Source organism: Citrus sinensis, chromosome 6, assembly GCF_022201045.2.
Source record: "Citrus sinensis cultivar Valencia sweet orange chromosome 6, DVS_A1.0, whole genome shotgun sequence".
NCBI classification, from domain to species: domain Eukaryota; kingdom Viridiplantae; phylum Streptophyta; class Magnoliopsida; order Sapindales; family Rutaceae; genus Citrus; species Citrus sinensis.
In genome coordinates, this window is record NC_068561.1 from 22108495 (window position 1) to 22134646 (window position 26152).

General features: G+C 35.1%; 4 protein-coding genes across 8 annotated transcripts; 2 read left to right on the plus strand and 2 right to left on the minus strand.

The window, feature by feature from the left end:
* Positions 1-1293: 1293 nt before the first annotated feature.
* On the minus strand, positions 1294-10005 carry LOC102631382 (auxin response factor 8). Of its 5 annotated transcripts, none has more exons than XM_006481902.4 (15): positions 9475-10003; positions 9182-9294; positions 8953-9051; positions 8811-8867; positions 8535-8690; positions 8365-8449; positions 7107-7197; positions 6845-7009; positions 6654-6776; positions 5849-5924; positions 3728-3875; positions 3351-3637; positions 2637-3278; positions 2354-2544; positions 1294-1706 (listed from the first exon to the last, which is right to left on the minus strand). In XM_006481902.4, the coding sequence occupies exons 1-15, from the start codon at positions 9515-9517 to the stop codon at positions 1547-1549; spliced, it is 2436 nt and encodes an 811-aa protein (XP_006481965.1). In that variant the 5' UTR covers positions 9518-10003; the 3' UTR covers positions 1294-1546. The 5 variants fall into 5 exon arrangements, with proteins under 5 accessions (XP_006481965.1, XP_015387037.1, XP_006481964.1 ...); XM_015531552.3 differs by adding an exon at positions 2146-2220 and having other exon boundaries at positions 1558-1706; positions 2637-3637; positions 9475-10005; XM_015531551.3 differs by having other exon boundaries at positions 2637-3637; positions 6845-6928.
* Positions 10006-12087: 2082 nt separating this feature from the next.
* On the plus strand, positions 12088-13728 carry LOC102607164 (pentatricopeptide repeat-containing protein At5g66520-like). Its single transcript, XM_006481904.4, has one exon. The coding sequence runs from the start codon at positions 12088-12090 to the stop codon at positions 13726-13728; it is 1641 nt and encodes a 546-aa protein (XP_006481967.1).
* Positions 13729-16256: 2528 nt separating this feature from the next.
* LOC102607459 (14 kDa zinc-binding protein) lies at positions 16257-18624 on the minus strand. The gene is made up of 5 exons (XM_006481905.4): positions 18458-18624; positions 18303-18360; positions 17574-17663; positions 16624-16741; positions 16257-16514 (listed from the first exon to the last, which is right to left on the minus strand). The coding sequence occupies exons 1-5, from the start codon at positions 18583-18585 to the stop codon at positions 16447-16449; spliced, it is 462 nt and encodes a 153-aa protein (XP_006481968.1). The 5' UTR covers positions 18586-18624; the 3' UTR covers positions 16257-16446.
* Positions 18625-21314: 2690 nt separating this feature from the next.
* Positions 21315-25408, plus strand: LOC102607748 (UBP1-associated protein 2A). The gene is made up of 2 exons (XM_006481906.4): positions 21315-22892; positions 23938-25408. The coding sequence occupies exon 1, from the start codon at positions 21459-21461 to the stop codon at positions 22881-22883; it is 1425 nt and encodes a 474-aa protein (XP_006481969.1). The 5' UTR covers positions 21315-21458; the 3' UTR covers positions 22884-22892; positions 23938-25408.
* Positions 25409-26152: the final 744 nt, after the last annotated feature.

The following is a 26152-nucleotide window of genomic DNA, read 5'->3' on the forward strand; positions in this document are numbered from 1 at the left end:
AGAGAGAGCAAAGAGCTGAGTGAGGATGCGTGAGAAACGGCTGCGTTTTGGTGTGAGTGTCGTGTGAGTTTTTCTCGTTTGCTGTGGGGAAGAGAGGCCAAGAATCAGGGAGAGTGTGGGAGCTGTGTGTGCGCGTGCAAGCCACAGTAACTTTTTTTATAGTTAGCACAAAGCGCACCGTTTTGTGCTAACTGTGGTACTAACTGTTGTAAGAATCTCATTTTCCTTTGTGCAAAGTCTGTTTCATTGTAAGACTTTGACTGTTCCCGGTACATCTTCTGGGTCAAGTGCTTTGTGATAATAGTCAACGAAGCTGCTCAGTTTTTTTACTTCAAAGTACCGAGCTTGTGTCTGTTTACTGTTCTCGTGTTTTTGCTTAATCTCGCGGGTGATCAAGATTCTTGGATTAATTATTCAGATTTATCCCTGAGAGCGGCAAATATATATAATAATAAGAGAATTCATGCGTGCATTAATTTTCAAAATCAAACTTTTGAAAGATAATTTGTTAAAATAGTATTAATGTTGCAATACAGTTGAGACTTGAGATGCATAATTTGCATATCATTTACAGATATAACTTAAGATTATCACAATAATGATAAAAAAGAAAAAAAATATATTTAACTTTTAACACATTAGCCAACCCGTTTTTATTTCATGGCCTTAATATTTTAAGAGTGGATACTTGGGACTCTTTCTAATTTGGACTGTCATAGGTAATTAATTGTGCATGTAATTCTTTTATTTCTCATTTAGTGAAACCGATCATATTATCGCGTAAATCTTGCGAAATTGAGTCTAAAGGTGTATTCGATATATCTAAATAAACAGAAAACACTCATGAAATGGGATTGTGTGACATTCTTGAAATGTTAAAAGAGTCTACTTGTAGATACTTTGAAAATCTGGGTGTCCTTTACTTGGAAGTGTTTTCTTCCCTTTGTTCAAATAGAAATTATTACTCTTTATTTTCGGCCCGTTGCAAAATTCATTCTCACGCGATTACAATTGACATTATAAATCTAGGACGTAGTCAACCAGACCTATTATGAAAAGGTTGAAATATCTACATCTCCATTTTCAATTTTGGAGAAACCTGTTTCCACGGTTCATTGGTCTCCCTTGAACCCAGTCGTCTGCCGATGGTGCTACGCTTCTCAATCAAATCTCTAAAGTTCTAGATGATGGTTTCAACCACCAATTGAAATCAATAAACCTTGTGCATATATATGATTCTTCTTAAAAAGATTATCCTCACAACTCAAGGGTCAGTGCACAACATTGGCAGTATTAACTAAGGCAATGACAGCACTTTCATATTAATACAACCAAAACACGGTCAAAAGAAATAGGTTCCAATTTGCAACGTAGTTTAGTTATCTAATCGACTTCAGTATTATATTTATCGTACATAGGCATCATCATCATTAAACTACTAGTCTAGTCTGAAACGTGGGTTTTAGTTATCTGGTAACAATAAACCTGGAGACACAGGGGGGTTGCACACACAGTTCGTGGCATTATGTAATAGAGTTATCTAACATCAATATTCAAGCGAACCAACAGGATCACGACCGCAATTGCCACGGCTATTTGCCCGTTGACCTGAGCTTGGGCTGAAGGACTCAACCCCTTGCTCACCCATTTTCTGCACATCCTCCGGTGAAAGTATCTTGATATACCAAACATTACTCACAAATGCCCTGCAAATGGTCATGATTAGCGTGTCCATCAGGAAAAGGAGTTAAATTGGGCAAGTCAATCCTCAACACCAATTGTTTCATCGTTTTAAACAGGTATTGGAAGAACAATTCTGAAAAAGAACACAATGAACAACAGAAAATTATAGAAGCAACTGACTCCCATTATTAATGATTGCATTTGCAAAAGAGACTCGAATGCAAGAGTAACTCAAATAAAAGCACCACCTGATGTGACTTCCAATATTCATTGATCTATTGGTTTAAAAATTGTCACAATTTCACAAATATTAGGTCATTGGTTTTAAAAACTAAGCAATTTAACTGGCAGGTTGTAGTTGACAAGTTTTTGAAATTAAGCAATTTAAATGACAGATTATTATTTTTTTCAAAATTTAGCAATTTACTGACAGATTGTATTTGACAGGTATAATTGATGCACCTTAATAAAGACACGTGTTAAATGCAATCTCAGTAACTCAAAGGGCTTTCATCTGATGGTCTGGAACTTCGAAATCTACATATAAAAGGAAGTGATGCTAGCAATCCTGACCAGATGTATACCAAGCATAAAACAAGCAGTAGGAGACAAATCTTAACACACAAGTTAAGTTGAATAAAAAATCTGGAAAATCATGACGGTCACTTACTCCCATGGGTCGTCTCCAAGGAGAAGCACGTCATTCTCCCTGTCGACGAATACAAGCTGCCAGCCTGATCTAAGAGGGTCTTCAAACTTCCCCTCAATTCCAAACATCTGACCCAGCTCTTCCCGCAGCTCATTATAGCTGCTGAACCGGGAGATGTCTAGTGAGCGCCCAACCGAACCCGATTTATAGACCTGCCAAAACATTGACACAATGTCATCTGCCAACCCCATTGAGCATGTTTAATGGTAATAAAAGATAAACCCAAGTTAATCCCAACTCGCACCTTGACAAATGTCCGAGTTGGAGTCGGTTGGTCAATTTGCCCTACATTGTGCAGCAACTCAGAAGAGTCTTGCATGCACCCGTACATAGAATTATGAAACCCAGAATCTCCTAATGGCATTGAAGAGACACCAGGATCAACTGAAGTAGTAAAACTGGATACTGTGGTGGGCAGCAGGAGTCCAGATGAATCAATATGAACACCAAATACAGCTGAATTCAGGGAATCTGTGTTACAATTTTCCGTACCCACAGCAGCATCTTTTCCATTATAGGATGATGGGAGTGACATTGAGTGGACAAAATCATGAACCTGTGAAGGTTCATACTTAGAACCCAACGATTGTTGGGGAAACTGCTGCCTCAGCATAGATGGACCAGCTCCTGAGAAGTTCAAAAGATTGCCACTCCCCTCAGGCAAGGAACCCAGCATGTTCTGCATAGGACTGATAGAAACTGAGATTTCCGTGCTTGAGTCCATGAAGTTTGCTTTAGAAAATGATGGCGAAGGCAGATTTGACTGCTGCCTCTGCAGAAGCTCATCAGTTCGAATCTGAAGTGCATCATGATACATGTGTTGTTGTGGCTGTTGCTGTTGTTGTGCCCGATCCTCTGCCTGACTGTTCAGTTGTTGAAGAAGATGCTGAGGGATGTTCTCTGTTAAAATTTGGGATTGTGCCTGCAGCAGATTATGAGGGATTGACTGCTGAATTACCTGCTGCTGCTTCAGCTGCAATGGGTTTTGGCTGCCAGATTGCTGAAGATATTGAAAGGGCTGCTGTAACTGCATAAATTGCTGTCTCACGGGATCTCCACTCTGCATACCAGCTGCCAACATTGCCTGGTACTGCTGATTGTGATCATTTCCAAGAAATGATGGTTCCACTCTCTGTTGCATCCAGGGAAACATACCAAGAGATTGGAAATTCAGGGTCGTCAGACCCTGTTCTCCAGTTCCACCTCTTAGCCAATTTAAGCCACTTGCTGTTTCATCTCTGTTATCTGTAACAAGACACATATAAAAAATTATTATAATGTCCAACCATGTATTTTTGGAAATGTCACCAAATAACTTTAGAGAGAGTTAGACACCATTAAAAGATGATGTGCTAGGATGCCATGGTCGTTTCAGTCTGAGAGGAAACAACGATGGATACATGGGGAAAGTTGTTAAAGGCTCAATCTCCCACAATGATACTCTTGGCTGCCTCTCACCAGCTGTTGACTCATCCCAACCAACCTACATTAAAGATAGAAAGAATAGAAGTAAAATTTCTTAGTTACTAGTTTTAGTCCCTAGAAATTTGTTTCTTAACCTGTGATTTCTTCTAAAAGAGATGAGCCATTCAATCAAAAAGAAAACTTGGAAGATCCATAAATTATGGGAGACATCAAAATAAATAAACTTGGAAGACCGATAAATTTTGGGACACATCAAAATAAATTTTCAATCACAAATAAGCAAACCAGTAATTCTTATCAAAAGTATCAAAACAGATCACTGTGTAAAGAAATTATTCAGATTTTCAGAACCAAGTATTTGAAATTGTGCTAACTAGGATAAATGGAATAAATGCCATAAGCCAGAAGAAAGAGAATAAAAGAAATGAGCATAAACAAAATACAATAAATGCAGCCGCAAAGAAAATAACACTTGGTATGCTATTTTGTGTAATTAATAATCCAAAATCCACAGAGAAGTTTAACCAAATGAAAGCCATATTCTGCAAGAAAGTGCAAAGAAAAATTCAGATTTCAGGTTTTACATTTTAACTAAAACTATAGAAATGCAAAAGATGAAAAAGGAAAAGAAAGGGCTAGTATCATCCATCCACCCTTCAGCTCCAGATGAGAAGACATCCACATCATTTAATGACCATACCGGTCACAGGACCACTTAAATAACATGCCACCAACAAAGCTATGGTACAGCCACACCATCTAACTATCAAGATTTTTCATAAACTGAAGCCACCCTCATTGGTTGAGTTGGGTCAAATGGCTGGCTGCTGCTGCTGGATGCTTTTCCTTCTCCTCTACTTCATATACTTTTCTAACAAGAATTCTTGCCCATGTTTCTCAATTCTGTACTCTTCTAGCCAGAATGCCAGATCTGGGTTGCTTAGCTTGTCTTTGGTGAAATTTTGGCATATTTTGATTACCTTTGTCATAACTTTGCAGGCTCCAGGACACGTGAGTTCTTGAACTAATATCAATGGATATACAAATATAACTTACTTTCTGGATTGCTTAAGCACCAGCTCATGGGTCAAAGATGATCGCTCCTCTTTAACAGTTAATGAGTGAATTTTCCACGTTTTATTGATTGCAAGTTAACATCCTCATGCCCATAAGATTGTACAATAAAGCATATATTATATTGCACAAGCTAGGGATACATCAGTAAGCAAATCAGAGTGAACTCAGCAAATCAGTTAGACAGGATTAAATTTTTATGGTTCATAATTATCCATGGGAGCAGAAATCCAGCAGTTTTGAAAATCTATAGAGGCAGAAAATTATCCATCTGCTCAAAGTACAGATAGAAAACTGTGGACTTAGAATGACAACTAGTTTAATAAACCCCAGAAATTAAAGCCCACCTGATTTAGAAGCTGACTTTGGCCCCATTTGGTATTAAGTTGTTCAGCTATAACTTAAAAATTATAGCATTGATGTGTTTAGGAAATACTAAATGCTATAGCTTGGAAACTAAGTTGATTTGATCAACTACTTTTATGATAAAAACTTATAATATCTTTACAATTTTCGTCAAAATTATTATTTAAATGTTATGTTTATTACACACTATTAACTTTTATTTTATAGTTATAGCTGTTTTTTTATCAGAGCACCTTAATATCAAATATGGCCAAAGCAAAAGGCACATAAGAATTCATAGGATATGGCATTTTATTGGTTATGGAACTTCATATTATTTCTAACTTCCAAGAAAAATGTGTTTCCAGTACTACATTGGTGGTTGGCGGGTCATAAGTCAAACATGGATGCATGGTACTGACTCCTTTTAAGATATCTCAAATGATACATTTATCACATAAATAAAAACTGTGGAAAGCAGTAGCAAGCCTTTTGCTGATTATGCAAAAAGCGAGACAACAACCGTGGTAATGTTACAGAGGGTAAAATGTAATGGTGCATGTAAACAAAGTGCTATTTTAAGTCCAGTGTAGATACAACACTAAAAATTACCTTGACAGATCGCCAGTGCGAATTAGACCATCGAACAGGATCCAGATCGCTAATGCCAGTTATTGTACCCATGTACCTGGACAATGAAAGTCTTCCACATTATATCTGTATGGCATGGGCATTTCAACATGCAACATTCAAGCAGCAGTTTCTTGAATCAGATCATTGAGAGATGCATGTGGTTGGATTGCACATTTTGCAGTATTTTACCTTCAAAAATATTTAACTCTTAACCAGTACAATCCCCAGTAATAGGCTATCTTGCGATCACAGACTATAGTACTTTTGACAAAGAAAAGAAACACAATTCATGGATTGTAATCTTGCATAACTTGTTGACTCAATCATTGAACTGCCCTGCCTTCTCTTGGTACAATTGTTATTCATTTACTTACTAAGAAAGGGTTTGCCTCAAAGGTGGTACGAATGCATATTTATATAACGTAGAAGCGTTAACAATGCTTGACAGATATCTTTTGCCATCCTATGAGCTCAGTCAGCCATAACTAACCAACAAAAAAAAACTGGAGATTATCTTTTTGTTTATATCTATATATATATAGGAAACAGAGAAACTTATTTAGAAAAAAAGAAAAACATCTAGAACAAACTGAAGAGATATAAGCAACCGAACACAAAAACCAGATGATAGAAGGCCATAATGTGAAAGCAAAATTTAGCAATAAGAGCCTCACCAAAATATAAATAAGTCTACAAAATTTTGAAGTAAAACAATGTAAATAACAAGAGCAGTCATGAGATCCCAAAAATCAATAACATGGGGAACTACCAACTACAGTAATACCTACGAACGCTTGATTCTTCAGTCTCAAAAAGCATCCGAAACCGCATTCCCACAGAAACACGTGTGTGAAAAACTGCTTTGACATATTTTGTCAGGGGTATTACAAATTCAGATGGACTCGCCCTGAAACTAAGACATGTCAGTAAGAAAGACACAGAAATATGAAAGGGAAGTCAGAATAATATTCTCACCTTGGATTGAAAAAAACTGTAAAACAACTGTTAGTTGCAGCGGCATGAGCTGCAGCAGCTAGGAGTCCAATGTGCATGCTATCACTGGACAAAACAGATGATGGCATTACAGTTGGTGGGCGAATAGCACGGCGAATTCCCAAAAGAAGCTGATTCTTTTCATTCCTAATGATTGGTTGTCGCCAAGTATGTTAAGGCAACGATGAACATGAACTAATAAATGTAAATTTTGGGGAAGAAAAGTAACAAAATGACTTTATACCAAATAAAAAGAACAGAATCCCCAGCAACTAGTCTTTTGGCACTAACAAACACACTCCAGCCTGTGGTGAGAAGATGCCTTTTGGGCTGTCCTGCAATATAAAAAAGATAATGTTGGTCCCCACGGATAGATCATAACTGAATTAACAATCTCATAAGACAAACTACTATAACGAAATCTAGTTCAAAAATAAATTGTTCAAAGCAGTTTCATAATAAAATTTACCATGCAACAACATGATATCCCATCCATGAGATAAATTTAAGTGACAGAAAAGAAAACAACTTCTTGAATGAATTACATTGCACCACAGACCAGAATATCAACAGCTCATAAATTAGCAATAAAATAGCATCTATCTAGTTTATGTCCATATTGTAAACTAACATGTTAATTGACATATACTGTAACTATCGTCTGGAACTTCAAGGGCAGAATTTTGGAACACTAACAATATAACACCAGCATACACTTCTCACCATCCACATGTTATCCCTACCAATAAACTATGAATTTTGGTATGCTCACAATATGACACCAGCATACACTTCTCACCATCCACATGTTATCCCTACCAATAAACTATGAATTTTGGTATGCTCACAATATGACACCAATATACACAGTTCTCACTAGGCACATGTTTTTCCTACCAGCTAACTATGGATTTCAAAAGATTGCAAAATATGACGAAGATTAAGCACAACTCTTTAGAAACAGGTTCCTATAAAAACAAAAACACAAACTCCGATGGAATGTAAATTATATATAATGGTAAGATACAAGACTGATGTATGAAAACTTTAAAAGGCATATCAGCCAGAGATATGAAGCCTCCCAACTTTGTCTCACAAATGAAAAGTGCCTTTAAAGCCTCCGTATTGTATAAACACATAAACTCCGTCACACAAAAGAGAGAAACAGACATAGGCAACGGTGTCTAGTTCCCAAAACCAAGGAGAATCAAAAGATACTGACACAAATGATATACTAAAGTGAGTAAACATTCATTAGAAGCTTTAATCAATGGGTTCAAGACACCTTATCATCACTTTTTCATTTGATGTGAAGATTGCAGCAAGAGAAACACATACCAATATCATTGTACGACAATATTGTCCTCTGGTAGAATCAATGGATTAGAGTGCGGATTTCTTTTAATAATAAAAATAAAGATAACAACATATCACATTACTGACATTCTAGAACAGAGTCCCAACCATTAGAACAATGAAATATACAAAACCCCAATCCCCACCTCGAAAGATATGCCTGAACTTCCACTCAACATCATGGAGATCCCTTGCAATGAGTTCCTGAGCTGGTGGTTGCAGTGAGAAATCCTGCAACCAAAGGAAAAAGAAAATTAAAATGACCATAAGCATTAGTTGGTTAGCTCAAAGTAGTAGAAGTCAGGAAAGAGCCTACCAGCGAAGGGAAGACTTTCTCGGCAGCACGACGAGGAACAGAAAACCCTCCATGTGTACTAGTATCACTTGCAGTCAAAGTCTTGCAGAAATAATTTGTGGGCTGCTTGCTTGGAATTCCCAATTCGATGGGAACAAATGTATCCTTCTGCTCTTCCTGTACATACAGTAAAACAATCATGAAATTAACTTTGGCAGTGTTTAATATAAATTACTAACATATAAGCCATTACAATCATTGTTATCGATATTCAGCGCAAGACGAACTTAGAGTTACCGGCGACAAAGGCTGAAGAGTCATTTGCGCATACACTTCATCCGTTTCAACATCAGCCTGAAATTCCACACAGTCTGCACAATTTAGAAAATACTGAAATGGAAGCATAGAAAACAAATTAGAATATAAAGAAAGAACCTACATGCATAGTGACATTGTGAAGTTGGCATATCAACTGCGGTGGCAAGTTCGGGTAATTGGGAATATGGCTATCAACTTCTTTATTAGTTGTGGCAGCTACCTACAAATTGATTTTCATTTTAATCCAGAACCACATGCACAAGTACATTTATTAAGAAATGAATTTTACGTATCTACATACAACAGACTCTCATAAAAGAATTAAAAAAAAAAGAAAGAAAGAAAGAAACCTGTTCGCTATGCCCCTGAGGGAAGTAAACCACACGGGTGCCCACCGTAGGTAGGGACACCAACGGCCCAGCACAGGCGTGCCATAGCTCCGAATTCAAACACTTATTATCCCCTATCATCACCAAAGTTCACATAATTAAATTTAAATTTCCCCCAAAGGAAAAAGAAACGATACAATTATAATAAAAAGCATTTAACAAAATGAAACTGAAAGGGAGACACATAATGAAAAATTACTAAGTAGAAAAGAAAAGAAGAGGGGGGGGGGGGGGGGGAATATATAACAAGATACCTTCATGACCCTGTTGACACAGCCCTGATGTTGAAAGCTTCATTCACTCACACTTTTATATTGCTTTTATTTTGCTTTTTTTTTTTAATTTTTTAAATGACAGAAACATATAATTTAATTATAAAATACTAAAGACCTAACTTATATCGCTCATCTTCAATTCAATCTCGGTCTTGCAATTCACACCATCTGTGCAAATCAAAATCAAGATCAAACCAAACCCAAATCCATGGATGTGCTCTACTTTCTCTCAGAAACTAAGTAAAAAGCTCCCAGTGCAACAACATTTGCCTCTTTTCTGAGAGATCGCCATGGGATGGGAGCGGAGAAGGAGCTTTTCTTCTCTTTTTTCTTTTTTAATTAATAAATTTTGTCGCCCTATGACAGCCTCCACTTTTTACTGAAGAGGTAGATAGAGAAAGGCTTTATTGAAAAAGGAAAAGAGGAGGGAGATTAGAAGCAGAGAGGGTGATGTCAGGGAGTTGCAGTGAAAGTGGCAGCTGGTAAGAGAGAGAGAGAGAGTCTTCTTAATTCTTATAAAAGACCCGACCAAGCTGGACCTGAGAACAGAAGAGAGAGACGGGTGTTTTGGGGAAACTGGGGATCTTGACCGTTGAATAAATCCGTACGGGTTCTCATTGACCGTCCATTTGTGACTGATTTGACAGCAAGCATGTGCCACCATTCTTCAGTGGTCGTTGTCAGACCAGTACGGATATTATGTCAATATTTTAATTTACATTTCTTATTTCTCCTTCTGTACAGTGCGCTCTATTTCAGAGTATAAATTATAATGACATACGTAAAATAATAAATAATTAAAAATATATTATAATTTTAACTGTATAATTATAAAAGAAAATGTTCTATTTTAAAACAGACACAACATAATCATAACCTTAGTTTTAATAATTTCTTCGCGAGGCCAATACTCAAAAAGTTAAAACTCTATCAAAAAAGAAAAGAAGAAAAAAAAAAAAAACACATGGGTCCCCCCGGTCCCAGGACGTCAATAAATAATGGGCATCGTCGTCGTCTTCACCGTCGTCAGCGTCAAAAGAAGACTCGTACAACTAAGACTTCAAGTTGGCCGAATTTTTATTTGATGTGATTAAACCCCTTTTTCCACCCCCCAAACAAATAAGATCGGCGGACATTTATTAGTTGGTGGGCATGCATAGGTCTCGGTTGATCACACGTTAATGATTTCTTTCAAGCCCATCATTGATTTAACCTTGGACTGATGTCGTCAATTATTTGTTTATTTGCTTCGATCTGTACCAATCGAGCCGCTTGGGAAGGAAAGTCAATTGATTTAACCGTAAAATTAGCATTGTATCTTTGCTTTCTCCATTTCTTACCTTTTATTTTTTGAATCTAATTTACTTTACTACTGCAGTGTGTTGATGTTATTGATTATAGAGATCATACTTGCCGATTCGGATATAAATTATGCTTAATTAACAATAATCATAACTTAAGCCTATCTGAGTGGTTTCGGCTTCTTCTAAGCACACCCCCGCTGATGACCCAGCCCATTATAGAACTGCCCATTCGACACGGAGAGAGAATCCATAAGAAAAGGAGAGTTTCTTGTTCATGTCTGGTTGCAGATAAAAATTATTCAATTATTTTGGGTTCAAAAATTAGTTTTTTTCCCCTAGCTTTTGTCTAAACAATTAATTTAAATTATGATAATATTTTTTCTGTCCGAAAATGATAATTGTGTATTGATATATAAAATCTACTAGTTACTATGTGCCAAACATATGAGATAATTATTTAAATTTTAATTTGATATTCAAACAAATAGGATTTTGAAATATAACTACTTGTCCTTCGGCCTAATAGATTTCCTCCTCCATTTACATTATATAAAGGTAAAAATCTCTCTTAAGTGGTGAAGGTAGATATCTCTCGTAAGTGCAGCCATACATAGAAATTTAATATAAGATAATTCGAGAAGATTCGTGATAAGTAACATTATGATTGTAAAATAAAAAAATAATTTTGTTTCTCTATACCATCACTGACTTATCATTGTACATCTAACTATAAAAAAAGTTTTGATTTATTATATATACCACCATTCTTTTCAAACTTGTATAAGTTAAATCATTTGCCACTAATGCCTTTAGAGTCGGTTAAATGATTTAATTAATATGTCTAATTTACCCTTGCATATATTAAAAGATTGTTTTAAGCTTTGACACTTTGAAAAATTACAAAATTTATAAATTTAATCAAAAGACTGTTATTCACAAAAAATAAAATAAAAAAGTAAAAACTATACAACTGACTCTCCCAACTGTGTACAACAGTGATTCTTGTGTGATTATAAATTTTGTTACTTTTTCAAAGTTTCAAATGATAAAATAGTCTTTTACTTTAAGGATGAAATGGTTGCTTTATTTAAATTTTTTAAATTCTAGTAATATTAATGGTAATGTGGTTGATTAATATAAATTTAAAAATATAGGTAGATGTATACTAAATAAAGGTGCTATGATATAATTTTCCACAAAAAAAATGGAGAAAAAAACTCAATTTTGTGGATGGACTGTGAAGCTATATAATCAATGGAAGATATAAAGAGGCAAATCTCGTAAGTCGATGTGTGCATTTGCCTCCAAAATTTTGAAAGCAAGCAAGAGATCAGTTTCTCTCTTGGACCAATGTCTCAACATGAAACAAATCAAGCAAATTCAATCCCACCTCACAGTTTCAGGCACCCTTTGGGACCCTTTTGCCGTCGGCAAAATCATCGGCTTCTGCTCAGCCTCCGATATCGGCGATCTCTCTCATGGTTACAGACTCTTTGTCTGTCTCCAATATCGAACTACCTTCATTTGGAACACCATGATCAGAGGCTTTGCTGAGAAAAATGAACCCATCAAAGCATTTGCTCTGTACAAGCAAATGCTTCGGAGCGATTTCTTGCCTAACAACTACACATTTTCTTTTATTCTTAGAGCTTGTGCTGACACCTCGTGTTTGTTTGTGGGTTTAATTTGTCATGCCCAAGTCATTAGACTTGGTTGGGAATCGTATGATTTCGTGCTAAATGGATTACTTCATTTGTACGCTACTTGTAATTGCATGGACCCGGCTAGGAAATTGTTTGATATGAGTGTTAACCGGGATGTCATTTCGTGGACATCTTTGATAAACGGGTATGCGAAGTCAGGCCAAATTTCAATCGCGCGACAAATGTTTGATAAAATGCCGGAAAAGAATGCGATTTCCTGGAGCGCGATGATTAATGGATATGTGCAAGTTGACCTTTTTAAAGAGGCTTTGGAGCACTTTAATTATATGCAACTTTGTGGGTTTAGGCCTAATCATGCTGGCATTGTGGGTGCGCTTACTGCCTGTGCTTTTCTTGGTGCTTTGGATCAAGGAAGGTGGATACATGCGTATGTTGATCGAAATGGGATAGAGTTAGATATAATTTTGGGTACTGCCATTATTGACATGTATGCTAAGTGCGGATGCATAGAGACAGCTTGTAGTGTATTTGATAGCATGCCAAATAGAGACGTCTTTGCTTATACTTCTTTGATTTCGGGGTTAGCAAATCATGATCAAAGTGCTAGTGCAATTGAGTTGTTTATGAGGATGCAGTTGGAAGGAGTTGTACCCAATGAAGTAACTTTTATATGTGTCCTGAATGCATGTAGCCGAATGGGATTGGTGGATCAAGGGTTGAGAATTTTCAAGAGCATGAGTGAGATTTATGGGATTGAGCCTGGAGTTCAACACTATGGTTGTTTGGTAGATCTACTGGGGAGAGCCGGGATGCTAGAAGCAGCCAAAAAAGTGGTGAGAGAGATGCCAATTGAACCAGACAATTATGTACTGGGTGCATTGCTCAATGCCTGTAGAGTGCATGGTGATGTTGACTTGGGCAAGGAAACAGTTGAGAGCTTGGTTGAGCGGAGTCTTGACCATGAAGGCGTTCATGTGCTTCTATCAAATATATATGCTTCTACTGAACAATGGAACGGGGTGGAAAAGGTTAGAAGGGGAATGGAAGATAACGAGGTAAGAAAGGTGCCCGGTTGCAGTTTGATAGAAGTGGATGGTGTGGTTTGTGAATTTGTTTCTGGAGAGAGGACAAATGTGCTTATGGAGGAAATTGTATTATTGTTATTTGGGATTGACAAGCACTTGAAGTCTCTATGTTTCTTTGATGATGGCAATGAAGTGGCTACTGAAGGAGGAAGTCTACTAGATTGTCAGAAAGGCTGGTAACCCTTGTCTCAGTTTCATTTCCTGGCTTCTTGGCCTTTAGCCTGTAGAAATTTGCAGGTAAACTGTTGTCAAGCTACTTAAACCATGTAATTATCACGAATCAATTTATTCAGAAAATTGATGAAATTATTCTTCAGTCATCATGCATATTTGCATTCATGTCTACCTAAAAGGCTAGATTGAGAGCCCATTCAAATTAAATATAAGGTATGAACCATGCGAAATGAAATGTCTGTTTTGGTAGTACAAATAATACTCTAAAAGAAATGTTTTCACTTGTCCAATGTCCGGTGTGAATGTGTGATGTGGGTATCGGTTGACTTCTGATTTCTTTCTCCTTTTTCACGTAGGCACCACTGTTGTATGCAGTAAGAAGGAGTATAGATGTTCTATTAATTATCTGTTGGTTCATAATTACAATTAATTACTAATATCATACTGCGTTTTTTTTTTTAAAGGAGTATTGACACTTTCCCCCCTACAGAAATCAACATATACCATTTACCTCTCTACTGTTTTTATAATGGTCAAAAACCCCCCGGACAGCATAAGTTTACAATATTACCATTATTTTTAAATACTCTTTTATTTACATTTATTATAAATTAAATAAATTGCATGAATAGAAACTAAATAAAAAAATTAAGCATTAAAAATAAGAAATATATGTTTTAATATGAGAAAAAAATTAATAATAAAATTTTTTCTTGTAATTATTTATTTTGTGAATATTTTCTTATAATAAACATTTTGTAATATTTTAAAATTAAATGTAAAAAGATAGGCAAAATATTTTATTATTTATCTTATAATAAATTTTTATTCATCATTCAAGTTTTTTTATAATAATTTTTTATCATTTTATAATAATTTTCTTATATATTTATTATAAGAAAATTTTCACAAATTAAATAAGTACAAGAAAAAAATTTTATTATTAATTTTTTTGCTCATATCAAAACATATATTTTTTGTTTTTAATGCTTAATTTTTTATTTAGTTTCTATTCATGTGATTTATTTAATTTATAATAAATATAAATAAAAGAGTAGTTGAAAATAAGAATAATATTGTAAACTTATGTTATCAGTGGGGTTTTTGACCATTATAAAAATAGCAGTGGAGAAAATGGTATATGTTAATTATTGTAGGGGGAAATTGACAATCTCCCTTTTTTAAATATTGATTAGAATTCCTTTCGAATAACGGTACACATCTTAAAATTTTATCTTATACCTTTATTTTAAATGATTTGTCATTCGACCAATAGTTAGTAAAATAATAAAATAAATTCACTTAAAATTTATAAAAAAATTATCAATCACTTAATAAATGACATATCACATGTCAATATTATTTGTGATGAAAATTTAGAATGTTTATTATTAATCAGTTTAAGTGTTTCACTTTTGTCAACTCTAGGATTAGGTACAGGGGATCTCAATTGAATACAAATCAAGATTCAAAAGTTAGTATATCTGGCATTGTGTTAGTGTAGGTAGTTATAGTTTAGGATTGCGTTTGTTGCTTAAATAAGTTGCTTCTTCTGTGAGGATGCAATAGGCAGCTGATTAAAAAAGTAACTTGGTGTTTGGTAAATTTTGTTGTTGTTGTTGTGAGTTTGAAAAGTAGTGTACATGGGTTTGATAAATTTTATTACATATGTATTGTTTTATTACATAATTACATAAATAGATAAAAGTTTAAATTACTTTTTATTTTTTTGGAGTATATTTAATGATGTTTGGACATGCATTTCTCTTTTTAAAACGCATAAAATTACATAAAGTGAAAAAAAAAATTGTTATATAAAATATGATAAAAATTCATAGTAATACACAATTCAGATAAAATAAAAAAATAATATGCATTACATTCATATTCAACTTGATGCAATAAACATCATAACTATAAAAATAAAATAAAATAAATTGATTGAATATTAAAAAGCATGGTTATGAAGTTAATTTTAAAAGTTATGGTTAATTTGCATGTGAAATTATTCAAAGTTCAAAAAAATTTACATAATTATATGCAAACTTTTTTTAATCTTATAATAGATAATACAAGAAAAATATGAAAAACAATGAATTTATTACATCAAAACTTTGATACTAGAGGGAATATACAATAGTTGTGGTGGTTTTTTTTTTTTTTGAATTAAGTTATGGCGATAATTTGATTGTAGTAGTAATATGATATCTAATGGTTTAATATTATGGTGAATAGGAAAATAAGACATAAATTTTTTTAAATATTAAAATTATAATAGAAATTTTAAAAATGTATGATAGTTTATTTAAAAATTACTGTCAAAATGAAAAAATTTATGAAATAAACAACTTTTATAAAATTTATCAAACACTATTTTTATCATAAACTATAAAATAACCAGCTTATTGAATTTCATCCTCAAACTCAAATGGGGTTATAGTATCTCTGGCACCAAAGATTCTCGTTGTTAACATTTTAAGGTGAAATAGAATTTCAAAAAAGGATTTTCCAGGTAAAAGAAAATTATGCAGAAATTCGACAAACCACACCCTTATTATTGAAGGTCTTTTTCTCCTTCCAGCACAATGTCATTTCACATCATATCAAATAATGTGGTTCAGAGCAACCACCAAGTAATTTGTTATTTGAAGCTTGATGCATATTAAAGTACAAAGGGCGTAATCATTTTTTCATAAGAGAATCTGGCACCCAAAATACTTCATCTTAGCCCGGGGGCCAGTTCATTTGTCGTCCTCCTAGGAGGTGGACGTGGATGTGAAAAACTGATTGACCTGCAATTTAACAAATCCAATATCAATTTCAGAATATTTTCTGTATGGTCATAAAATGTAAATCTCTATATTTGGTGGCTTATATGCATAGATGGAGAAATATACTGACCTCCATTTGGCCCATCATTAATCACAATCCTAAAGCCGTCTTCTAGTCCTTCCTGTTTAGCAACAAGCTTAGCAGTGTAAAGAAGGCGGCCAAGAATTTCGCAATGCCTTTCCTCAGCCTGTGACAAGGAAACCCAAAAATACAAATAGATAAGGACTGGTAATAGCCAAATGAAAGACACATGACAACGAACACTTCACCTTTTAAATTATAGACCTGCATGCAACTTGAGAACATAGAAAGGACAAAAATTGTGTAATGCAATCAGGTTAATCATGCATTAAGATGGGTGTATCTAATCTTACATTATTAGGATCAATTCACACAAGTTGCTTCATATATTCTCAATATAGAGGGTCAGTAACATATCTCAACTTAATATTGCTGTACAGGAGATAAATGCAAAGTTTTACAGCAACTTCATTTTCTTATATGCTTTCATGTACTTTTTACCTTAGCTTCCCAATCTCCAGCAAAAAGAAGATGAAGAAATTCAAGTAAATAATTCTTTGAAGCTTGTACCAAGAACCGGAACTTTTTTCATACTTCCATGGATAGAGACTTTATTGGTTGGTAGATAGGCTGAATGGAATATGTAATTAACTTAAAATATTACGCTTTAGATATGGCTTAGTTTGGAAAAGAAACTTTTGCCCTTTCAGAAAATTTCCGCTCAAAATAAAATGTAAACTACATATTTAATGCCTTATGGGTTCCCTGAATATCTCCTCTTGTTTACCTAGCAATATAAGGTGAAAGAGAGAGAGAGAGATATGAATGAATCAATATTTCATCCTCTGGTTCACAAATAGTCAGATCTTATGGTTTTGCTGGTTGCCTTATTAGTCGGTTACAATATCAGAGATGACAATTTTTTTTCCATTTTCCAGTCATTTCACCAAAAATAGTTATTTAGGAGACGTAACAAATCACAAGCAGCAAATAAATACCTTTGAAAGTCCAGTCAAGCCATCCTTCACTTTGGGAATAATTAGAATGTGTGTAGGAGCTTGGGGCTCTATGTCCCTAAAGGCTAAGACCTGCAAGGAAAGACAGAAAATGGATGAATATAAAAGCCAGAACTAATGAATCATTTTACTAGTCCATCAACTAAGATCCCATTCATAATGAAATAAGAAAACACATATATTAAAATACATTGATATAAAGCCAATTTGCATACAGATCATATTAAATCTTAAAAGCGATAAATTCACAACTATGAACCTATCTTTAACGAACCCCACTTATGTGACATACCTAGTGTGGCGCGAATACTTTTTCAGAATGAGGGTTCAAATAATAGAACTATCAGAAACTGGTATAAATTTAAGAAGCCTTGCATATCAGTGGACGACCAGACTTCAGAAGCATAGCAACATGAAAATGCACCAAATGCAACCTTAGACAGCCATCAACCGACAGAAGTTTACCAACCAAATAGAAATGCACCAAGGTCATTCTAAATTAGCACTATTTACTCAAATGATCAGCAGCATTAACACTAACACCTCATACATAAATTTAGATTATAAGTATATGAAGAAAGTTCAAAAGAATAATAGCTTATACATCTCATAACAGATTTTATAACCATAAAGTATAGAAATGGCAACCCTATACCAGAGGTGTATTTCTGGTATACGGAATCCGACATAAGTAAGGGAGCAAGGCAGTACCTTATCATCCTCATAAACAACTTTAGATGGGATTTCTTTGTTAATTATTTTGTCAAATCTGCATTTAATTTTTTTCCAAAAAATAAATAAATGAGAAGTTGTAACCAGAGATAGTGAAACAATTGACTGATAAGGGAATGAAGGAAAAGCTTTACATGGTGGGCGAATCAGAAGGAACGGCTGCAGCAGCAGCCTCTTTCTCTGAAGCCATGACGACGGCAGACAAATGATACGTCAGCACTGCAAGTCGGCTGCTTGTGCTTGAAATATTCTCCTTACTCATCGCGGGTAGGGCTCTAATGCTTGCTTACTAATTTGTGATGATTTTTTTGGGCCCAAGAGAGGATACTGCATTGTGATAGCCTGTGTGGGCCATCTCAAGGCCCACTGCTGAGTGAAGACTCAAGACTGGACTGCACAGTGCAGGGATATGAATCAACAGTGGAGCTTTTGCCACCGCTTTAAAATCCTCTTAAAGCCCCTTTCGTACTTTTATTTTTTTTAAACCTTAGTTTAAATTACCTAAAAGGACATAAATGTTCTTTTTAGTGAATTGGCATGTTTGGTTTGAATAAATATAAGGAAATGAGAGGAGAGGGAAAAAAAAAGAGAGAAAAAGATAAATTTTATGTCTAATCAAATAATGAAAATAAGATTGACATTTTTTTTTCACTTATTTTCTCTCTTCCTCTTTTTTTTTTATTCTTTTTCTCTCATACTATTTCTTCCAACCAAACATGTTCGCGACTGAATTTCACTAAAATAATAGGAAAAATTACCCATAAAAGGAATGAGACAAATAGACAATATATTTTTCTTCTTTCACCATCTTCCACGCAAGTCCTTCATGAATCACAATTGTATATGTCAATCGAGTTTATTTCTTCGGTTATCATATAAAACCAAGTATTAGTAATTGAATAAATAAGAGATGCGGAAAATCAAGACAAAAAAATTGCGTATTGAGTCCAAAGCAATCAGAAAAACAGAGGCTTCAGAATTTGTACAATTTTTTTTAACTCAATTTAGGACTGACTTACGAGATGTTTTTGGGAAAAAATAAAATAAAATAAAAACATTCTTCTAGCAACAAGAATAACTATTTCTAATATCCGAGGAAGTTGAAAAACAAGATGCAGAAGTTGAAAAGCTTGTAACTGATTTAATTGAGAATTTGAGAGCAACAACGACACCATAGAATTTGATTTGAGTACGTTTTTAGAATGAAAAAGGCGTCATAAGAAATTCATTTAACTGTCAAAATTTTTAGTGGAGCGTATGAAGAAAAGGGTTTTTTGAGAACTTCAGAGGGTGGTGGCAGAGGCTACGCTCCCTCCACCCATAAATCAAATTGATTAGTAATGTATGTCCGGCCGGTGGGGTCAATATGCCCAAAGGCAGACCAACGCCACCGTAGTATTATTTAATTAATGAATACACAAGCAAGGACATTATTATTTGGCGAAATAAATTTCTTAATTTTTTATAATAGCCTAATAATTTTTGTGTTTTTGAAATTGTCCCTCATAAAACCTCGCGGTTTCATTTAGGTTTTAACTCTATCTAGTGAAGACTATTTTTTTTTTCAAAATTGTTCTCCTTGCTGGTTAGTTATATTCTCTCTAGCTCTTTCTCTCGTGGGTTTGATGGAATGGATATATATTGTCGTAAGAAATATGAATAGTCAAAAAGAGATAATGGAACCATAAATAAGTCAAAAGAAATAATGGATCAAACAAGTAAAGACAAATTTTTCTCCTTAATGGTTAGTTCAATTATTTCTAACTCTTTTTTATGGTTTTGCCAGAATTGGTTTACATTGCCGTAAGAAATGTGAGAAGTCAAAAAGAGAAAATGGAACTATGATTAAGTGAAAATAAATGATAGGATCTGCAAATGAGAAAAAAGAGATAATCAAAATACAAAATTGTGACTAAATAAAAAAGGAAAATGAAATCATATAACTTGGAGAGCATGACTCACATGTCCAAGAGACCATGGACCACAAGTCCAAGGGACCATCACTTATGAGCCAGAGAACATGTATCATGACTATAGGATATGAGGAAACCGTAGATCATTATAAAAGTCCAATTCTAGAAAAGTAGGGGGTATTGAATTAAATAAAATTTGGCCTACCAATGTCAAAATTAAAGAAGTAAATGCGGCTTAATTATAACCAACTACACTGGTGTTTACAAAAAAACCATATGAGTAGGCGAATTAGAAAAATGAAGAAGATTGTGATCAAAATTTAATAAAGAAAGGAAATAGATATGAATAATATTCATATTCCATCTAAATCTTAAGAGATGTGGATGATAAATGAGGATTTTGATTCAAATTTCATATCATATACATAACAATATAAATAGAATGTTTTTATTAACACGCAAGACAAATTAACACAAATACTCGTACCAAAGAATCAGCTTCATTGCAATCATTATGAGTGAAATTAATTTATTTTGTACTTACAAATATGAGTCAAGTGATGAACTATGTAAAATTATATTGTTATTTATATGTATAGTGATCCGCATATTCTCATTTATAATTAATTATATTTTTACATCCACGGTTCAAATTTTCTTCTACTCCATTTTTAATCATAGATTTCATTTGGTAGAGAAAATTTTCATTTGGAAAAGAAGTATACATTCATAGTGGACATATATAAAGTAATGTCAACAATCAAAATAAGCAAACATCACTTACAAGACATGAAAACCCATGGAAGACATTGTATTGAATATAAATATTACTAATTAAGTTAAATTAATGAGCCGATGCCGAGAGCAGGAGGTCAGTGCATTGTTTTTTAAAGTATTGCCATTTAAGTGAGAAGTTTCAAACCTCGAGGGGCACATCTAATAATACATATTTATTGCATGACATACGGTAACGTCAAGTTCACAAGTCACGGGCGAGTGAGTTAGTGACTGACGACAATTCTTACCAAAAAAATCTTCTACGAAAATCCTTCGTTGTATTTAAAAAAAAAAATTAAAACAAAAAAATATAAACCCCTTACTATTGAAAACAATTTCATTTATCGCCAACTCGAAACCCTAACCATCGCCGCAGATCTATCTTTCGTCGAACAAAAGCTTTTGTGGTTACTCTTCTTCTTCTTCTTCTTCCCAGTGGTCATCAATGGCCAAAAAGCGAAAGCACGACTCCAAAACCAGCGAACCCACGGAACCTCCACAAAAGCAATTACAACAAGAACCGCCAAAGCAAGAGGAGCCGATTGAAGAGGAGGAGTACGAAGAAGAAGTAGAGGAAGAAGGAGAGGAAGAAGGAGAGGAAGAAGAGGAAGAGGAAGAAGAGGAGGAAGAAGAAGAAGAAAAAGCCGACCAAAAGGAAGACGAAGAGGAGGAAGAAAAAGCTGATCAAAATGATGAGGAGGACGACGAGCCGATACTGAGTCTTTTAGAGCCATTCAGCAAGGATCAGCTTGTTAATCTGCTCCGCGAAGCAGCCGAAAATCATCGGGACGTAGCGAGTCGAGTTCGGCAAGTTGCCGATGAGGATCCGGTGCATCGGAAGATATTCGTCCACGGTCTCGGTTGGGACACCAAGGCCGAGACTTTAATTGACGCGTTCAAGCAGTATGGCGAGATCGAGGATTGCAAAGCAGTTTGTGATAAGGTCTCTGGAAAATCCAAGGGTTATGGTTTCATCCTATTCAAGACACGTAGCGGGGCCCGCAAGGCTCTTAAGGAGCCCCAGAAGAAGATTGGTAACCGCATGACTGCCTGTCAGTTGGCGTCCATCGGGCCTGCCACGACTCCTGCTGTTGCTAGTACTGCGACACACCAGCACCAGCACCAGCACCAGCACCAGCACCAACACCAACACCAGCAGCATCACCAGCAGTCCGAGTATACTCAAAGGAAGATTTTTGTGAGCAATGTTGGGTCGGAGTTGGAGCCGCAGAAATTGCTTGCGTTTTTCTCCAAGTACGGAGAGATTGAGGAAGGGCCTTTGGGCATTGATAAGGCCACTGGGAAGCCAAAGGGATTTTGTTTGTTTGTTTATAAGACAGTCGATGCTGCAAAGAAGGCATTGGAAGAGCCACACAAGAACTTTGAAGGTCATATTCTGAACTGCCAGAAGGCTATTGATGGACCAAAACCAGGAAAATCACGTCACCACAATGCACAGAACCCACATTTTCAGAGGAATGAGGGTGCGGGTTATGTTGGCGGAGCTGGTCCTGCTGCAGCAGGACCTGGCCACTTGATGGCACCGTCCGGACCTGCTATTCCTCCTGCAGCAGCTCAGGCTTTGAACCCAGCTCTTGGGCAGGCATTGACTGCCTTACTGGCAACTCAAGGTGCTGGCTTGGGGCTCAACCCCGCACTTGGGCAGGCATTGTTGGGAACACTGGGCTCGGCTGCTGGTGGGACAGCACCCATGCAAGGTACATATGGAAATCAGACAAATGTAAGCCCCAGTGTGATTGGAGGGTATGCAAATCAGGGAGGCTATCCAAATCAGCAGATGCCGCAAGGTGGGGCTGGAAGAGGGCAGCATGCTGCTGGCCAATACGGTGCCCCCTACATGGGGCACTAGGTGTCTCAGGTATTAAGTAAATGCTACATTTTCTATGTTTTTTATTGAATTTAAGGCTAATTGCATATGACTCATGTATCTAGATATAATGTGGGCTTTGAGAGTAACAATTGGCCTCACTAGTTCCATTGGTTGGCTCCAATTATTTCCAGCCAAATCCCCTGGACCTTTGGGTTTCTTGATTGCCAAGGCTGTAAGGTTGTGGGGTTTAGCAATAGTCCCTTGGTTTTGAACATAGTGTACGTTCTGGTTAATAAAAGGAGAGAATATACAGTAAATATGACCAATTGGCCCACCTAGTATCTGTTTAAAATTGATGTGCTGTAGAACTTGTCATAAGTTGTCCAAAGTGATAATAAGTTATAAAGTAATGTAAGCATGGCTGACCTCATCGTAAAGTAATAAACCTCCATTTTTTTAAATGATCATTCAGCTTAGTCCTAAACTTTTGACAACTAATGTTCCTTAATATTAAGCACTCAAGTAGAAGTGCTTATGAAATCTGAAAATGATACCTTAAAAAGAAAATCAAGGAAATGTGAGTATTTGAGCTTTAGTTGAGTGATTTACTGTATTTGGCAAATGTGGTTTATCTATGGTATGCTACAGCAAAGAAGATGCATTTTATCTATCTTATTATCTGTAGTTAGTTATACTCTTACTCAATTTGATATTGATTCAATCCAGTCTTTATCTCTAAGATAACTATGCTATTTCTTTCTTTATGGAAAAATTGAGCTATAACTTGGATTTTGAAGATTCAAAATATTTTCTTCTTAAAGGTTTTCTCATTTTAGCACCACATTATGCTGTAAAGAATAGCTTTAGTCCTTTTTTTAAATCAGTTTTAATTGTCTTATGGAATCCAATATGTTTCTGGCAAAATATATCATAGTAGTAGGTGGTCGATAATGTTGAAATCTTCTTCAGTTTGTCTTTTTCTAAAATTTGCGTTTATCAATTTTAATTGTTGGATTAAACCCGTTCAAAAGGATTCTGGTTCTGAGTTTTTTCTTCTTAAATTGTCTCTTTATGTTTCTGATTCATTGTGCAGATTCTACATAGTTCCATCAGTGTTTTAGTACTGGCCTGGTGATTCTTCTGACGTTTAAGGAGCTGATGCAAATGAAGTCTTTATGTTTATGATGAATGTTACTATTTGGCCACTTCAAAGACCAGAATCTTAAAACTATCAATTGGAGTTTATGTTTTCTCTTTTTTTTTTTTTTTTTGAAATGTTGTAGATTTTGAGATTCTTATTTGGTTTCAAATCTTTGCAAACAGCTTTAAGTACTTTTAAGTATAATTCTATGTACTATGTGGAGCTTGTGAGGTTGAACAAAAAATCCCTTTTGAAATTTCTGTTGATGTGAATTAAACAGTGCTTGCACTTGATCCTTAAGATTTATTTTTGACTCTCTTTATTCAGCGGGTTTATTAAAGCTCTATGTGTTTAGTTAGTTTTGAATTGTTTGCAGTGAAATGGTTTATCACTCCGTTTTCCTTTTTAATTGTATCTTGGCTTTGCAAAACATGATTTGGGACAATTGTTTGTTGATTTATTGTTTGACGTTTTCTCCGGATAGGGAATGATCATATTGTGCTTGTTTAGTTAATTTTTCATAGATTGCTTATGTGTATTTTTTATGCAGCTACTATTTGATGCAGGTTAATTGCTTGTTATAGTAATTTACCAGAAGTAATTGCTTTTGCAATGAGAATTAATTATTGTGAGAGGAAAACTTTAATACACATCTATCTTTATTTTCCTGGAGCAACTTCTAGTTTGTGCAAATACATTGAAATTCATAAAAATGGGTTAATAACTTAATATTTGGTAATCAGCTTTTACAGTTTTTCTCCTGCAAATTATGTTTTTTTTATGCACGTATTAGCAATCACCTTCAAAGGAGTGTTCATGTCACTGGAGTCTTTGTAAAGTATGATTTTTTTAAATGATATCACGATTATACGGAGATTCTTTTACTTGGAATAAAGTTCCTGTAGATATAACTGCTTGTCTGTTATATTCTTGAGGAGCGTAAATTGGTATTCTTACTCAAATTTTTCTTCAGTAGGCAAAAGTTTTTGAAGTCCCTTGCATTCTTGTAGAACTTGCCAGTTAGGTTACATGGATTTTGGAAGTGGCTCAAGGGACAATAGAGTTCAATATTTTGTTTTAGATTTTTAACCATAAACCCTATATTGTACTTCTAACCACTAAAGGGGACTGCTGAGATGGAGTTGTTGCTGCCGTGGACAAGAGGAACTCTGTCACTCCCTGGCATTGGAAGGTAAGAAATTGAACATACAAAATTATGAAAAAAGCTCTTGGTAGCTTTGGTACTTGGCAATTAGTTCTCATTCTGATACTTTGGCACGTATGATGGGGTAATGGTTTACTGGTCTGAAAGCTCTTTAAGTTCACTGGGTTGTGGAAGCTTATCAATTATTTGTAAATTTTATTTAGTTGATACATAAGTATATGCATCAGCAATACTGTTTCCTTGTGTTCCGTAAGAAATGAAATTGTTAGAGAAGTGGAAATGCATGTGCATTTAATGGTGTTTCCAGATCCCTGCACATCATTTACTGAGAGTCTCTTTGGAGTCATGATCTCCCCACCCCCCACACACACAAAAAAAAAAAAAACAACTCATGTTTTGTTTTAAAATGCTAGTGACAAAACTGGCAAAGTTTGTGAATTTCTTGATGCATATTTTTTGTTGTATGCTTTCTGCATAAATATACGAGATTGTACTTTCTCACACTAATCATTGGACATCTGTTCATTCAGGTCATTGAGAATGAGTTATGATACGCTTCCCTGGTATTATCCTTGCCATTATCATCCTGAGTGAGGTACATTCATCCATTGGATGAGTTTTTATGTCAGTTCTTGCGATGAAAATACTTTGATACTACTGGGGAAGTTAGTATTTATTAGTAGTTTGTACTAGTTCCATTGGCCATTGCATATAGGGAATGATCACAGTAGTTTTTTGTTTCCCCTTTTTGTTCCCACTTTGTTCTTATTTCTTCTTGGCTATATATAGATTTGTTTATTATAATTCTTGCTTTCCTTTTGCTCCATAGAGGTTCTTTTTTTTTTTTTTTTCCTTCCCCCCCTTAAATCTATATTGATGGAGAAGATTGCATTCAGCACCTAGAAAATGACATTGGGCAATAGTAGGTTAAGTCAGGCTTACCTGTCAGTGGAGATTTACTTGACTACTTGGTACAATTGAGCCTCTCATTCCACTGTTTGG

Excerpts from the sequence above, each read along its gene's own strand:
- LOC102631382 (XM_006481901.4), bottom strand. The coding sequence starts at position 9,517 with ATGAAGCTTTCAACATCAGGGCTGTGTCAACAGGGTCATGAAG. Across the intron at positions 7,010-7,106 it reads GATTCTGTTCTTTTTATTTG|GAATGAAAAGAATCAGCTTC; the intron begins GTATAAAGTCAT and ends ACCAATCATTAG. Across the intron at positions 3,638-3,727 it reads TAGCACATCATCTTTTAATG|ATAACAGAGATGAAACAGCA; the intron begins GTGTCTAACTCT and ends GTCTTGTTACAG.
- LOC102607164 (XM_006481904.4), top strand. The coding sequence starts at position 12,088 with ATGTGTGCATTTGCCTCCAAAATTTTGAAAGCAAGCAAGAGATCAGTT.
- LOC102607459 (XM_006481905.4), bottom strand. The coding sequence starts at position 18,585 with ATGAGTAAGGAGAATATTTCAAGCACAAGCAGCCGACTTGCAGTGCTG. Across the intron at positions 18,361-18,457 it reads CCTTCTGATTCGCCCACCAT|ATTTGACAAAATAATTAACA; the intron begins GTAAAGCTTTTC and ends AATTAAATGCAG. Across the intron at positions 17,664-18,302 it reads TTGTTTATGAGGATGATAAG|GTCTTAGCCTTTAGGGACAT; the intron begins GTACTGCCTTGC and ends CTTTCCTTGCAG.
- LOC102607748 (XM_006481906.4), top strand. The coding sequence starts at position 21,459 with ATGGCCAAAAAGCGAAAGCACGACTCCAAAACCAGCGAACCCACGGAA.